We start from the raw sequence: 16,691 nt of genomic DNA on the forward strand, positions 1-16,691 counted from the left end.
TTGCTGATAAACTAATACTCATGTCTCTTTGCTGTGGCTGCAGTCAATGCAGTCTTCCAGAGGCACTGCTTCCCCGTGGCTGAGAAACCAGCAGCAGCAGCAGCATGTCTCGCGTCTCCTCCACCGCCAAGCGCTACGCTGGCCCCTCCTACACCAGCCACTATACCTCCTACAGCTCCTCCCTGACACCGGGCCTTAGCTCATACGGCGAGCGGGACAGGCTATCCTCCTACAAGTCCCCCACCTCCTCTTCCTCAGGTTACTCCTCCTCCAGCTATCTGAGCAGCTCTACCGCCCGCAGCCGCAACTACAGCACCTCCTCAGACCCCGATCGTGACCGGGGTCGAACTATCCCACGCACCGACATCCTTGGAAGCAGCAGCAGCAGCCGCCGGAGTGAGAGCCTCAGCAGAACCCCTGTCAAGAGCTATGGAGGGTCAGGTCTGAGTGGGGGGTCGGCCTACACCGGCTACAATTCCTACCCTTCGTCCTCGGTCCAGTCCAGCTACCTCTCCTCTTCACCGGTGGCCTCCAGTATCTCGCTCAACCGACGAAAATCTGTATCTCAGAGTGACTTGAGCAGGGATCTGGCCTCTCTCGGCTTCAGTGACACCTCCTCTTCGTCCACCCCGTCCTCTTCCACCAGTGCCCTGCGGAGCTACCGCAGTCGGACCAGTGATGTGGCTGACTCGTATGGCACTATCTTGCGACCAGGCTACTCGGGCCTGTCTCGGAGTTCTACTCAGGAGGCCCTCTCATGGAGCTCCAACCAGGAGGCCTTCAGCAGCAGCAGCAGCAGCAGAGCATTCAGTTCTTCAAAATGGGAGCCAAGCAGAAACAGGCTGTCTGACTCCCCCACCCGAGACTCCACGGTAAGAGAATGTCCTCTCTTCTTGCACATGCTGACTTGAAGCTTGCTGCTTTTACTGGGGATGTACTGCGCCAGAGGGGATCAGTATCCAGGTGCTGAGTAAGACTGAATGGAATCAAGGCTGCAGTCATCACCATAGAGGCACACTAGTTTCATTTCTGTAGTTTCACACACAATAAAGCCCCATAATGCATATTGGCTTCTGGGAGTACTTCTTTTTACCAAATGGGGGCACTATTGCTCAAATTAATTTCTGTGCACTTGAAGTCATGTTGTGCAGTGATATAGCAGACGTGTTACCCTCTATCACGTGCCTTTAACATGTTCTTTAGTAGACTGTTTGAGCTATTCCTTAAATCTGACAGTTACAATATTTTATTTTTTCTCCAAACATATTAAGAAACCATCCTATCATATGCAAACTGGAGGTCATTATTTCTGTGTACGTAAGTAGTTCCATGCTTATGTGACAAATGAGCTCTTAACATGGATACCTGACCCCTTCTAAGCCAGCAATTAGCTAGCTTACACTCCTATGATGAGCTGGGTCTGCAGACCACTAGCCTCCTCTCTAAGCTCAGTATTATACAGGTCTATGCAGGTCAGAAAGCACAACTGACCCACTTCCCCTCCGGATTAGTCCTGATAACATGAGTGGAGGAGAGTGGGGAGAGTGGAGGAGAGGTGGGATTTGATGATAGGAAGGAGGAAGAGCGGGAGACAGAGTTAGGGAGTATTTGCGTTAAAACTCTATTTGAAAGTGCTTTTCTGTGCATTTGAAGTTGTTATGAACCTGTTATTTCTTAAAATATGATCTTTAGTGATACTTGATATATGACTTTGCCCAAACGTTTGACGAGCAGGTTAATGCAGTAATAAAAGCAAGCTTTTTATAGCTTTGTACTATTGCCAAAATCAGTCTTTTCTCTTATGCAAAGACCTTGAGAATGTCACCCATGCCTTCATTTCCTCCCATTTAGACTATTGCAATTCCCTGTGCATTGGGATTAGTCAGTTGTCCATATCCTGCCTTTAATTGGTCCAGAACACCGCCACCAGACTGCAGACGGGTACCAGGAAGCGAGACCATATTAGCCCTATTCTGGCCTCTCTCCACTGGCTTCCAGTATGGTTCAGGATTAATTTCAAGGCCCTACTATTTTTTTTTTATAAAGCCCTAAATGGGCAGGCCCCATCCAATATTTCTGACCTTTTAACCTTTTATTCCACTTCCGGGACCCTCAAGTCTTTTGACTTGGGGCTCCTGGCTGCCCCGCGATCTTAATTTAAACTCAGGGGTGACCACGCCTTTGCCATTGCAGCCCCTAGACTGTGGAACAGCAACCCCCTGTCTATCAGGTCTGCCCCTCCACTGATTCCGTCAAGTCCAGGCTCAAACAAACTTTTATTCTTTGGCGTTTGGATCCACTTCATGTGGTTTTTTGTACATATTTGACTACGTTTGTTGATTTGTGCTGTGTTCTGTGTGTTTGTTTTGTTTTTAGTATTTATTCTGATTTTATTGCCTTAGTGTTTATTGATTTTATTCTGTACAGCACTTTGGTCAACCTGCGTTGTTTTTAAATGTGCTCTATAAATAACTGTGAATGATGTGTAGTACTTAATACTTAGTAAAAAAAAAGGATTTATGTTAGATGATGTAGGCTTTGTACAGCATGTTGTCACTCTTATGACCTACATGGACTTGCTGTATGTACATGAATGACCCTAGAAGATGGAGTAAGAGAGGTGGTGGGGCTGCCTGCTGTCATCATATACAGTAATTCTCCTTTGATAAAATTAACTCTGTACATTTTCTAATTAGTCAGGTGCTCCTGTTTAGCTCATACAAGCCATCATTCAGAAACAGATAAATGTGACCCAACATGACCTACACATTACAAAATCCTTGGCTCTCCTGAGACAAAGATAAAGATCACTTAATCACCACATGACTACTGAGTGACCTACAGAATAAAGAGATGTACTTAGACTAAAAATTAAGCACTGGATAAAAAGAATTCCTTGTATTTTTTCTAAAAAGATTCATTCATCAGTACATTGGTATTCCACTTAATCGTGGACCATGAGCTAATGTCCATGCATCAGTAAAAGTTTTGGTCACTAACTCATACCACCTCATGTCAAAATGTCTTGGTCCAAAAAAAAAAGAATCATTGTTTAGTAGGGGAAATTTAGAGACGGTAAAGTACAACCAACCTTTTCCTGTAGTGGAACCAGCATGTTTGAACTTGACTTTTATTGTCATTTAACCTATGAAGTAATCAACACTTGTCCATCATGTATGGACTGAGATGTTACATGGCTGGATGTTACCGGCTGGCCTATTTGTACTGTTAATAAACCCCAGGCACATTTAATCACCTGCTTCCCCCAGTGCTGGACGTCAGCACTGATAAAGCCCTAAACACAGTTTGCTCCAACCAGCCTCAGTGAGGGTCCTGATTTGGTATTGTGTTATGTTTACATAATATTAACGTGTAGTGCCTAAAATAATTTGTCAGTTGAAGCAAGACTTTGCAACTTTTGCTAAACAGCAGCCACAAGTGACAATTACAGGATGATGGTAAATTTAGTATACTGTAGCACGAGAGGAGAAAAAGACGTATTCAAGGCACTCAAATAGTGTAACTCAGCTTACTAAGGTTTGCTAACATATGATAGCATTAGCCACCATAAGCTACTGGTCATACCAGACCAGTAAGGCTGTAGCAGCAAAATCAGTATATTGAAGTGAGAAAGAGTGCATTTTATAGCTTATGAATTTTGTTCTTTTATTTATTCAGAGGACAATGTTTTATATCTTCTTTAAAAAAATCTTTACTCTCACTTTCAAGGATTAGTTGATTGACATAAAATATTTGTCATTTTGCTAATCAAGTAATCATCCCCATTTTAGGATGGGTTACTGTATATGGCAGAGTATTTCTGGACAGGTAGCAGTTGCCAGGCAAACACTGGAGACTCCAGGAAATTACTGGTCCGGTCAAGAAATAGCAAAAGCAAACTGTCAGCCAGGCTTGTCGTTTGCCTCTGTTTCTAGTCTTCATGCTAAACTGGCTCCAGGTCTACATCTAACGTATGGACATGAGTGTCAGGTCTGTTCATAAAGCTAAGTCAACCATGTGTCTGGGTGTTGGCCTGCATATGTGCATGTAAATATAGGCATGACATTGTGTCACCCATTAGAAATTCTGATAATGTAACAATGGCCTTGAGTGGGTGTGTGCTGCGTGCTGTCCCATGTGGGGTGTGCCTATTATTTGACACATTTTAGTGAGAAAACGTCAGGAATGATCTCATGACTGATGAGCGTCACAATGACAGCCCCTGTGACCACGTAGTGAACTCTCCTCATGTCATGTTAGGCCAGCCGTCAACAGAGTACAGTGTCAACACAGGGGAGAGGTGCTTTGTTTTCTTGACACTGAAGCTGATGAGAGTTACAGAACAGGCAGTCTTTCTTTTGATAGTTATCCTGAGAATCCATCTTCACCCAGCAGTGAAAATCAAGCAATTTTTTAGCATAGAGTCTGGTGCTTATTATTAGGGCGGCAAATATCAATCATATCTATTATACATTAATCTACAAATTTTTCTCCTAATTGAATGGTTAATCATTTTGTCTATACAATGCTAGAAAATAGCAAAAACAAAAAAAACAATCACAAGTTCTTGGGGTCCATGGTGACATTTTAAAGTATCCTGTTTTGTCTGACCTACAGTCCAGATATTTAGTTTACTGTCAAACAAGATGAATTAGTATTCACAAGTGACAAGCTGGAACGAGAGAATTTTAATTTTTTTCCCTTTAAAAAAGAATTAATTAATTAATTGATTGTCAAAATAGCAGCAAGTTATTTCCTGTCATTCTAATCATTTCAGCTTTGTTAACTAGTGTTAACAGCTCACTTGTAACTCTTTTTATTTTAAAAATGTATTTACGAAATTTTTACCAGTCTTACGTCAGTTTTTTTTCCAGATGTATTGAAGACATTTTGCAATAACAGATCAAATAGTTACATTTGATTTAGAGATATACAGCAATTGATATTAATAACTAAAAAGTTGCTATTAATGAAAATGATCTCTTTGTCAGATTTCTAATATTACAAAATGATCCGTTTTGGATATTAGCAGTAATAATTAAGTGAATTCTCATCGCCCAATTCAGTAACTTAACTTTCATTATATTGTGTGTTTTAAACTATCTCTGTATATCCCTGTCTCATTTCTTGATACACTGGTGGCCCTGAGGTAACTTGGAGAAACCAGGGATTTTGAAACGGCCAAAGTGAGCAGTATTTGAAAATTTTAGCAGTACATTATTATTCTTTCTATTCTGCTGTGTAATTTTATGTCACAGATGAAATAATAGCACAGAATTAAAACATTTACAGCTAAAATAATATGATACACACTTCAGTTAGTCCATGAGCATTGAAATTCCATAAGCAGTGCCTTACTACAGACAGTTTTATTGCTCAAAATGTTATTGCTCTACCCAAACTTCAGCTGTCTGGTCACTGGTCATGTTTAGTGTACAAACAACTACATATCCCTCTACCCCAGGTTGATCACCCCTTGCCTCCCAGTTGCTCCCTGTTATCCTGTGATAATAACCACTTCCTTATTCTCCTTCCAAAGTTTTATTGAACACATTGCAGCACATATACAGCTTCAGCTAAATATGTACAAATATTCCCCACATATTCTTCCCAAGTTATTCCAGTCTCAACAAGCAGAATGTAACATGCATCTTTATTGGTGTTCTCATTTTTCCACTTTCCCAGTATCCAGTGAATGTGATGATACCAGTCCAACAGAATGATTAGAAAAAAATGTAATTTAATACTCACTCTCCTCTGGTTGTAATATGAATGTTTAAACTCACTTATGCCAGTGTGGAAAGGTGTCTTGAAATAGCATTGCTTACAACACAAAAATAGCAGCTGCTGGTGCCTCATGGTCCAGTTCATCTTGTGCCATGTTTATGAGTAAGGCAATTCGGCTGGTCAACATGACTATCATCACCCTTATTTTTCCTGTTTCTCATGCATAATATTCAAATCACCAGAACATGTATAAAAAAATAGGCTGTAAGCATTTCTGTAGCTTTACTAAGCACAAGATTGACAGTGTTTGTCTTGCTGTATACAGTCTTATTGTTAGTTACTCATACCACATCAAGCACTTCATGTGTCTTTTTGATATCATAATCGCTTTTTAAAATAATTTGGTACAGCTTGTTTACTAACTGCTGGTACAGTAGCTGGTGCCTTGCATTGGTAGGTTTTGAATTGTTTTGCTCCCAGCCAATAGACGGACAAGACAGAGGGCACATGTCAACGTACAAGTCTTTCACATAACTGGCTAATTAGCTTGTGAGTTGGCTGGTTAACACTTAGTTGTTAATATTGTCATAAACTGGGTCACTTACAGTATAAACCTGTGCTTTACCAACCAAGCTAAAAGAACACTATGCTTTATTACAACATTGTTTTTTAGCTCTGACCAGTGTTCCTATCAGCTGTGATAACATTGTACTCAATATAATAATTCCTGAGATCTCACAATTGCTAAAAATAAGTAGAACAGTGCAAGGAACACAAGCAGTCAGACGATAATACATGTTTAAAAAAAACTCAGGTTAGTCAATTTTATTTGGAAGAGAACAGTGGAATTATTACCCAAACTTTGACCTACCATGCTTGCCGTAGAGTGCACTCACACTGTTTCTGTGCATTGCGGTATTATTAGCAACATTATAGATTCACTCCAAATACAGGGGTTTAGATATTCTGCTGGCTTGTTTACAAGCTGTGTGATCATCTGACTGCTAGAAATCACTATCGGTATTGGCTTTGAAAACTAATTCCAACCCAAACATAGTCCAGTGTTGCCTCACCTCTAATTTAGAGACAATGACAACCTTTCACTCACACTTTTACTCTTTGGCCCCTGCAACAAACAGTCAGTGAAGGGCGAGGGTGGCATGCCAGAGTGAAAATTGTCTTGATTTTACTCGAATTTATTCTGCTCAGGCTTTGTGTCTAGACTTTTGTTGAGTCAATAGTATTTTTAGACTGTCTGACTCTAAGTTCACCACCTTGGTCAGACAGCTTATGGTTTGATTTAAAAAAAAAAAACACACACACAGTCTGTACGAGTTGGAGCTTTACTTTGTTATTTGGCAAATAAGGGCCAGTACTTTAGTATCTGTACTGTAAGCTGTCATTATGGGTCTTCTTGACTGGTAGGGTTTTAGGGTCATTGTATGGTATCTCTATCAGGAGAGCCATTTTAACATTACACTACAGCTGGTTTCCATTCGTACAGTACTGTACCATTTTATGGGTTCACCAGTATCCTGTCCTCAAATTTGGTCCTCAAATTCTTATTATTGTCATACTTTCAAATTAAAACTAGGTATTCATTGTTCTTTTTACACATAGACCAATACTAGCGCTTTGAAGTCTATGTTACATTTTCAATCCATTCATCCATCTGTTTTCTAGCCCCTTATCCAGGTCAGGGACAGGGTCGCAGCAGGGTGTGCAGTAGCCCTAAACACTTCTAAGCCAGCTATGAAATCATCCTTTACAATCTGGTCATTTGTGCTTGGTAGACTTTATTATCAGTCACCCAAAAAACCGCAAAAACAAATCTCCAATGCACTAGCTGAACCCTGGGTTTCTCTCAAATTGGGGAAATCTTCAACAGCTTATGCGCAGTGAGTCTAGCCAACAGCTTAGGATTCTGATCTTGGCCACTTTTGGTCACCACCCAAAGCTCATTATTATAGCTGAGGGTTAATGAAGACTATAAATGAATAAATCAAGAGCTCTGCTTTGTGGATCAGCTTTCCCAGCACCCCCACACTCTGATACAATGATTGCATTCCTGCAGGTGAAGCCCAATCACACAGATTTAGTTTTCTTTGGTCCTCGCTGTAATGGAAATATTGAGTGTGTAAATTCATTCATGACCTTGGAAACAGTAGATTGACATAATAATAATAATAATCTTAACTCAGGATCCATTGAATAGCTTTTTACAGGACTTTCAACCACCTTGCATAGCCTTCATCATCAGAGGGAATTTGCTCAGTTGTCAGGGAGATCGGTTGTCATTACCCACCTGCACTACACCTACTATACATTATATATTACATATTGTTGAAAATTCCAGGAAAAAGCTACTAAGTGCAGCTTGAGTTACAATTATCTTGTCAGTGTGTGTGAGGTAAAGATACTGTGTGAGGTTAAAGGGACAGGTGTATGATGCTGTTCTGAAAACAACCCACTGATTTGGCCTGCTTATCAATATGGTCAGCAGCTGGAGCAGCAGCAATTGTGCCCTGATTGACATCTCTGATGTTAATCGCGGATAAATGTCAGTAAATCTGCTTAGAAATCATAGTTAAAAAAAAGATGTTCCATATATCTCTAGAATTTACCTGAGAATTCATCACATTTTTAAGTTTTCCTCAGTATTAAAGTAATCCAGTGGTAGCTGTCTGCACGTCCATGGGTACACTACAAATGTACATTGCTAATAACTAAATCAGTGTACTTTTAATGGTGCCAGTTTGCCAAAATGTAAACAAATATAATATAAGATTTTTGTTCGTATGCACTATCACTATTTTTTGACAGTGCTAAGGCTCAGAATGTCCCATCAACATGGTTCTTATATTCCTGGAACGCTTACACTTTCCTCTATTTCTTCATATACAGATGTTTGCCCTGTGTTGGAAATCTATAAACATATACTGTAGAGGATAAATTTAACTGTTTAAAAATGCACCCAAAGAGTGTCAAAGGGAGTTTGGGGGATCAAAGTTGTCTCAGTTTTGTCTGAGGGATGGTCGACAGTGAATTAGACATGCTTACAGCTTGGTCATTTTGCTAGTTTAATGATTTTGTGGCTATCTTGAGACTTTATCTGGTATCCAGGTCTACAATGACTGTACAGAAGGCTACATTCTGTTCTGAACTCTCCCTCATACTCTCCTCAACTCATACTCCAAATGAAGGGGATTTCAGCATATAACATTAGTGTCAGCAAGTTGAAGAATGCTATGTACCTTGTAGTAAAAGGCCTAAATCTGCCATCAGCGACAAAGAATTGTTTTCATTACTCTCCAAAGCAATATTTTGTACCTAGGTTAAATTTAAACACTTGAATAAAGAGATTGTCAACCTAAATTGCCTAATTTAGTTTATGGAATAGAACAGCTATCCCATGGTAATTGTACTCTGACTTCTCCTAGATAACATTGCTCAGAGATGGCTTTTGTCCCATTTTTATACCAGACTGCTTAGCTCTTTGCATCAGATATCGGAATACAAACATTGACTCTTTGCCCCCTCTCACATTGTAGTTTTCCACCTCAAGGATTTAGACATTCAGACACACACACACACACACACACACACACACACACACACACACACACACACACACACACACGTTGAGCATGGTTATGGAATGTGCTTCTAGGCTATTTGTTGTGTACACATGCTTGAGCCTGGGTCATGAGATTATTGCTGGGGACATGTTGCAGGTTTGTCACTCCAGACGTCAGTTAAGGAAAAGTCAGTACAGTCTGAATTACAATTCCTTCTCTAAAGACAAGTTAGGAAATGCATGTTGCATTGACATAGTCAGTAGCTGATCATTTAAGAGAAAGGAAACAAAGAGCTGTACTTTCATGAAAAGACATGGTAGATAGCAAGGCCGACACACTGTATTTTCAGAATTTTACCCGTTTGGTATTTTGGTGACCCTGAACTGTACTGCCTGTAAGTGAGAAATTAAGTACAGAACATTCTGTTTAGTGGTAATAGTTTTAGGCCTTCAGGTAAATTAATGGCTTACAATAAACTGCATATTCTATTAAAAAATGTCTAAAAGGTCCAGCCTCAGTCCATCTGTCATCGGGGCCTTCAAGAGTCATCAGGTGCTTGTAGTCAGCCTTGTGTAACCAGCAGTACTATAGCCTCGTACACCTAATATTTCCTCAACAATTCTTTCTCGGGACCATTAGCTGGTCTATTTTGGGCTGTCCAAAATGAGGAAATATAACCCTCATTTACTAAAAACGGATGTAACAGCACATTGCTAAGTTCTTCTGGCTCAGTCAGATTCACTCACACTTGTGTATCACCAGACTGTGTCATGGAACTGAAAAACTCTGATGCAACACCTGCAAGTTTTCCAAAATTTTGCCTCCAGCTCTAGCAACCACCAAAATTTATTGAGATAAAGGGACATGAGTTTTTGAAAGCCTGAGAGGTGAACCCAGTAAACAAGTTATTGCTGGCTCCCTTGATGAAATCTTAATTAATATAATTGAAGTCTCTAATGTTGCTCTTCATTTGTTGGATGTGTAAATAAGCAACTGCATGCTAACAAGTTTCTCATATTTACTTAAAAGGTGATAATATATCAATATTATGTTCAAGTTGTGGCCAATAAAGCCATTAATGCAAGTTTAGGATATAAAATGAGATAGAAAAGGTAGACCTTCAGAATTGTTCCTATTAATACGTTTTTTTCACACTTTTCTGTATTAACTATTGTGCAGTATGAAACTGGCATGTAAGGTTTACTTAGTATTAATTACTACAGGCTTTTCTTTTCTCTGGTTTCAAAGTAACATCAACATATTCTTTTTTTTTCCTTAAGGGAGCGCGAAAATTGAACAAAAATGGCTTTCAATTTCTTTGGAATCCGTAGACTAAAAAGAAATCTAAAAAGAAATCATATACTGCTACTTATGAAACCTGTGTGACGTTTTCCTGGAGACCCTACACGGATGATCTGTATTGTTGATTTTACTTCTGACAAGTGTGACTGCCTACACCTGGGTTGACACACTGTCTGTATTTAGGCAATGTTGGTGAAATCTAGGTTTGCAGGAGGCATTCTTTTCTTCCTCTTACGGTCACTTACTTACCTCACACCTATTCACTGTATTGCTGGTGAATCACTGGAACCTCGTTAGTCCCCTTTTTGGACTGCAGAACCTAATTTTAAAACCACAGGGTGAGACTATAGTAAACACACACCCGTGCTGTCACATTTCTACTGCATGTGTCTTTCATCCAGCTATTATCATGCTGTTACATCGCATTGTGGCATATCAGTCATGGCCAGGTTAGTGTGTAGGGTCGTGTTGTGTCCCTAGCAGGAGATGAGTAGTCTCCTTGGACCGCAGCGTTAGTCCTTCAGGCTTTTACAGCAGTGTGGAGTAGGATGGACTCTGACGTACACAGCACGGCTAGAGGCGGTCGCTGACGTTTGTTGAAGGCCGACTCTTGCCCGAGCCAAAAGGGGCGGATCTCCGGTCCCGTAAAACGGAATGGAGGCACAATATACATTTCTTGCCATTTACAGACGTACTCTATTGACGGGACGTGCGCGTTGCTTACACCCGCGTAGAATGAGGCAGCAGTCAGTTGCTCTTCTGACATCGGGAGGTCCTCTTATCCGTTTGACCTGCGCTTTATCGCTCTCCAGGGCTATTATACTGTAAGCGGAATCTTTTAAAGGGAAAGCCACAGGTCTTCTGTTCGGCGGGGTTTGTGGGCTTGGTACGGTTATATGAATGAACGAATGACAACAGGCAAAGAGCCATCAGAAACGGAGTGAAACGTCTCATTCGCCTTCCTGCAGCAGAACGCGGCTCAAAACCTAAAGAGCGGGAGCGCTCAGAAAACCCTTCCCGGCCGTCTGATTAGATCGCACCGGTAGTCGTCTTCGATCCTCCGCCAGCATGCCGAGCATGCGACAGTCCTACACGGTGACCGTACCCGAGGAGCCGCCGGCCGCCGCTTTCCCGTTTCTGAAGCAGGAGATGCGGAGAAAAGGCAGCATGTCTGGGTCGGTGCTGGTGTCAACTTTCGTAGGGCTTCTGATAAACCAAGCCAAGGTAAGAAGGAGACGGCGTTATCTCTGCTTGGAACACCAAACTCAATTCAAAAATCAGGCAATTTAATCTTTATATATCCTATTACGACTTTCTTGTAGTCAGAGCTCTAAAAACTCGTTAGACGCTTTGTCAATGGCTGCTATTAATGAAACGAGGCGTACATATTATACAAAGCAGCACTTACTCGGTATTCAGTTACACAGAGAGTGGTGCGTGTTGTATCCTTTAGCTGATGTCAACAAAATACTCCGCTGTGGGTCTTGACAAGCAGTGGAAACTTACAGTAAGACTAAAAAATATATTAAATGCTGCTTTACGGGGCATATTATGCTGAATTTCTTAGAAGGTCATCACTTCATACTTTTTCTAAGGTTATATTTCACGTTCGAGGTTAATGTCCGTGAATTGGGACGCATTTTGTGGGAGAGTTCTGGTTCCTTGCTGGCAGAAATGAGGCTTTTTGTCATTTTAGAGAGAACACAGATGTTTTTTTCTCCTGAGAGTGTTATGTATTTTGTGAAAGACGATGTCAGTTTAACGTTGAAGCGAGTCATTTGCAGAGGTAAGCCGCTCTCTTAAGCCTCTGTACTCCGCTGTGCCAGGATCAGTAGGCCTGCACTGGCAGGTCACTGGTTATATAACCACCGTTTAATCCCCCTCATACATTACAGCTGCTCTTACTACACTGCTCTTATGTATCCCACTATAGGCCTATAATGGAAATAAATAAAGAAAAGAACCCATTCTGACAGGGCTCTGTGTATGCACTGGAATATCTAGGATGTGTATGTTGCCTCTGGCTCTTTCCACATGGACACAGCCACATATAAAGATGAATGTAGGTCTGACTACATAATGTACCGAAAACCCAGTGGTTAGACAAAGGAATCGTGGCGATACTTTTTACTGAAAGTTGCTTAATGGCTTACAATGCCTTGCTGCCGTTTTTTTGTGTGTGTTTTGTATATGTGTGTATCTTCCCAAGCTGCTGTGTGCCAGCTTCAGTTATGTAATGAGAAATCACATTAAAATACACTTTAGTGCTGGCCAGGCCTGGAAGCTTGGCACGCTTTCTGTTTTGTTGTCACCATCCACTTGCTCCTCCTATCCTGTCTTTCTCTGTCCGCTCTTCATCTCATCATCTATCCTCTACTCCTCCCTCTCTATGGACCAGCACATGCATGTTAAGGAAACGTGCTCTGTCTTTCTCTTTGTATGTGTATTAATCATTGATTAAAACTATCAAAAGCTAGTTCCAGCTTTTCCAGTTCAAGGATTTGCTAATTTAGTTGAAAGGCTGGGTTATTTGATTGAAATTAATATCAAAGTATTAATATAAAAATTTTACAAATTTCAATATATAGAATAATATGACAGATGTATTCAAAATTACATTTAAATAATTATCAAGTTGTCATTACAGTGCAGTCTGTTATGCATTATGTTGAAAAAACTCGTATGAAGCCTCTAATGAACAATATTTTTTTCTTAATTACAATTAATTTGAAATAATACATTTTTACTGCAGAATGTTGCTAAAAATTCACACGTATCATATGTAATGATATATGATTGTATTGAAAATCAACAAATGATAAAGATGTCACTTTTGGGTCTGGGAACTTGTGATGAGCATTTTCAAATATTTTCTCATGTTTTATAAACTAAACAATTAATTACTTAATCGAATAAATAATCAAGAAATTAATCTTTAATGAAAATAATCACTGACTAGAAAAGGACCGTTAGTCTGTCTGTTCATAAATCTTTATTTGAAATATATTGCCCCACTGATTTTCAGTGCTGTTTCATGTTTTTAGGGTCAGTTGAAGGGTTCAAATTAGTTAGTAGTAGTTAAAATTGACTTATTTACTTACTGCAGATTACTGCACTCTATCCTGTGTGTAATTTATTATCATAACCGAGCCATTCTTCCCAGAGATGTAATGTTAACCGTATTCGACATTGGTTTTCGGTGTGGTATTTCTACAGTATAAAGGTGTCTGCACTTTGTTACACAGTAGTGTTTGGTTATCTCCTGTGTACTTATCGAGGCCTATGGTGTGATCATCCAGCGTAGTATGTAGTGAAAAGACACAGGCCAAGGGGCCCAGGCTTCAGTATAGTGTAAACAAGTCTGTTGGACAGTAGAAGTAACTTTTCTACCATTGAGGGTACATTTTTTCCTGGTAGACCAATGGAAATGTGTGAAGATAAACAGGGATGTTATATAAGTAGCTCATGCATTGCTTTATGGTCACATGCCTTCTAGCTGTTATCTAAACAATGTTGGATTTTAGCAATAGACCCCTGGTGGGTGAAGACGGTATGTGACAGGTGTCTTCTTACAGTCTTTGATCTAATGAAATGCAACCAAGGGACCACTTTTTCCGATCATACGCTATATTTATCTGTATTTCTCAGAAAGACAACTATTCTTCTCAGTAAGAGGATCGGACTGTTTACTTGTTTGCATGTAAATGTGTGTTTAAGTGTGTGTGACAGAGATGAACTTTGGCTCCACGTCACCGGACACTGGCTCACTAAGCTCTGATGACTGATTTCATCCCTCTGTGCCTTATAGACGGGAGAAATAAATAGACTGCCTCTATTTCTCTGTCAAGTGCCAACACTGAGTGCTCGCTCACACACTAGTTTGTGTGTGAGCGAACATGTCACTTTTGCTCACGTGGGAGAAACTCGTTGGTAGCGAGAGAGGTAAGTCAGAGAGAGAGAGAGAGAGAGATATTGTTTATGATGTTCTGCCAAAACGAGAGACAGGTCAGAACAGACTGTTCTGCAGCTCTCTCACACTGCTTTGTCAGCCAATCAGCAGTTGGCATTCTGCACTGCCAGGTGGACCTAGGCATCCTGCTGCTGGTAGTGTGAAGTTTGGTTTACAGCCCCAGAGACACAGGCAGAACAGAGGGGGAAAGTGGCACTTGTTATTGCCTTGGGGTTGGGCAGCATGTTATTACAGCACTACAAATACTGCAGTTAGGTATTAGTCATCCACATTGATTTTGATTTATCCTTTTGTGCTCCTGTTGTTTTGCATGAATATTGTGTTTTTTATTGCATTTTATTTCATTGGAGTGCTTTACTATCCAATGATGTTCTAAAAGTTGCCTCAGAGGATTTTTAAACTTCTCAAGGACTCTCACAATCATTGCAATCATTGTAATTCTCTGAGCTTAATGTCATGTAGGTGATATGGCAGTATATACTTTTAGACAATATAAATACACTCAACCCATTTATGTCAATCAGGATAGACTATATGATCGAAACACCTCTCTGTATAATGCAGTAAAGTTTAAGAGCACCACAAACTACATCCTCCAAAATGATCATTAAGTTGAATGAACACCTCTCTAAAATAATTTCAATAAACACTGGACATTATAAGCCTTCATGAAGGGAAGATTTATTGCAGGACTGTTGTATTAGACTGCATTACTTTAAGCTAGATGTACCTAATGAACTGCCAACTAAGCGTATTTCAGTCAGTCATGAGAGTTTCTCATACTATTTACAGTGTCTTAGCTATCCCTTTCATTTTTCTGGGTGTATAAGGTCACAGCAGTCTATGTTGTCAATCAATGAGCAGGACTGCGTCATGGAAATATTAGATTTTTGTAATGATGTTTGCTGTGTTAGGTACTTAATATGCAGGATTCTCAGAAAAGAGGCATTATTAGCTGGTTGTTCTAGTCATAAATACTCTATAAATATATTTTCCAAAAATTGACTATATCACACTATATATAGATATTGTCATATAAGATGACATTTTGTCCATATCCCCCACCTCTAATCTCATTTAAAGATATCAGTAATAGCAAAAATATTAAGAGCTTAGGTCCAAAATATATCACTGTGTCTGTCAGCACATTAAACCATATTAATGAGCAACAAGAATATAGATGTAAAAATACCATCAATTTCTTTGACCAGATGATTATGAAGAGGAGTTAAATTCATTAGCACATTGTACAGAGGTTTTCAGAATGCACCTGTGCACTCATTTAAAGTTTGGTATAAGCTTCCCTCTGGGATTTCATTGGGCTGTATCAGTTGTGCTCTGAGCTTGTTATTTTCCCACACCATCTCCAGTCTCTACGAGCTTTAGATTACTAAGGAGCCGCTGCAGCAACAAGTGTGTGCAGTACCGTAGGTTGTTTTAGGTAGTCTGTCTTTGAAAGGTTAGGTCTAATGTTAACTTCACTTCAGTTCAAAAAGGAAGAAGCATTCTTGCCCTCTGGCCCTAGCAACCAACACATCTCAGAATTCACAATACAATTAATTTTACCAGCCGGTGTAGTATTTTAGAGTAGGATTCAGGCTTTCATATCATTCAGACACATCTGCTTTCAGCAGCCATGAAAGCAATTAAAGGTACTCTATGGAGTTTTCTGTTAAACAAACAAATGTTATGTTTACTTTCAGTGTCTCTCACCAACACTCAAAAGTGTATATTTTTAAGGTCTAAAAAAGGTGTTGAGTGCATTTCTTTTCTCATAGAACATTTGCAAATCAAATTTTTAAAAATATTTTAAATTGTTGTTTACATTCATGTTTGCTAGCTTCCAGTCTTCTTCTTCCTTTCCTTTGCTGCATTGCTACATTTCTTTGCACGTTACTACGTCCTACTGTCGATCGGTAGAATAACCTGAACCAGGCAGCAGGGCTGTGTATTTGTTTGTCTGTGTGTGTGTCTGTGTGTGTGTGTCAGTGCAGGATAGAAACAAAAAAGGAACCCACTCGTAAAAACATTGCTACATAGTGCTAGTAGTGGTCAAAAATTCCACGGAAAAGATGATCAATAGGAGCTTCTCAACCAGAAATTATGTTCACCTC

General features: G+C 40.0%; 1 protein-coding gene across 8 annotated transcripts in view; it reads left to right on the top strand.

The window, feature by feature from the left end:
- usp2a (ubiquitin specific peptidase 2a) overlaps nucleotides 1-16,691 on the top strand; it is a 45,957-nt gene that overhangs the window by 12,820 nt on the left and 16,446 nt on the right. For 7 of the 8 annotated variants that reach the window (XM_040130882.1, XM_040130885.1, XM_040130884.1 and 4 more), the window contains one exon: nucleotides 44-872. In XM_040130882.1, the coding sequence (XP_039986816.1) occupies nucleotides 105-872 (768 nt within the window). In that variant the 5' untranslated portion in view covers nucleotides 44-104. Of the gene's footprint in view, nucleotides 1-43; nucleotides 873-11,250; nucleotides 11,832-16,691 lie in introns of those variants that run through there. The other variant, XM_040130889.1, reaches the window with a different exon arrangement.

This window comes from Xiphias gladius, chromosome 7 (assembly GCF_016859285.1).
Source record: "Xiphias gladius isolate SHS-SW01 ecotype Sanya breed wild chromosome 7, ASM1685928v1, whole genome shotgun sequence".
Taxonomy (NCBI): Eukaryota; Metazoa; Chordata; class Actinopteri; order Istiophoriformes; family Xiphiidae; genus Xiphias; species Xiphias gladius.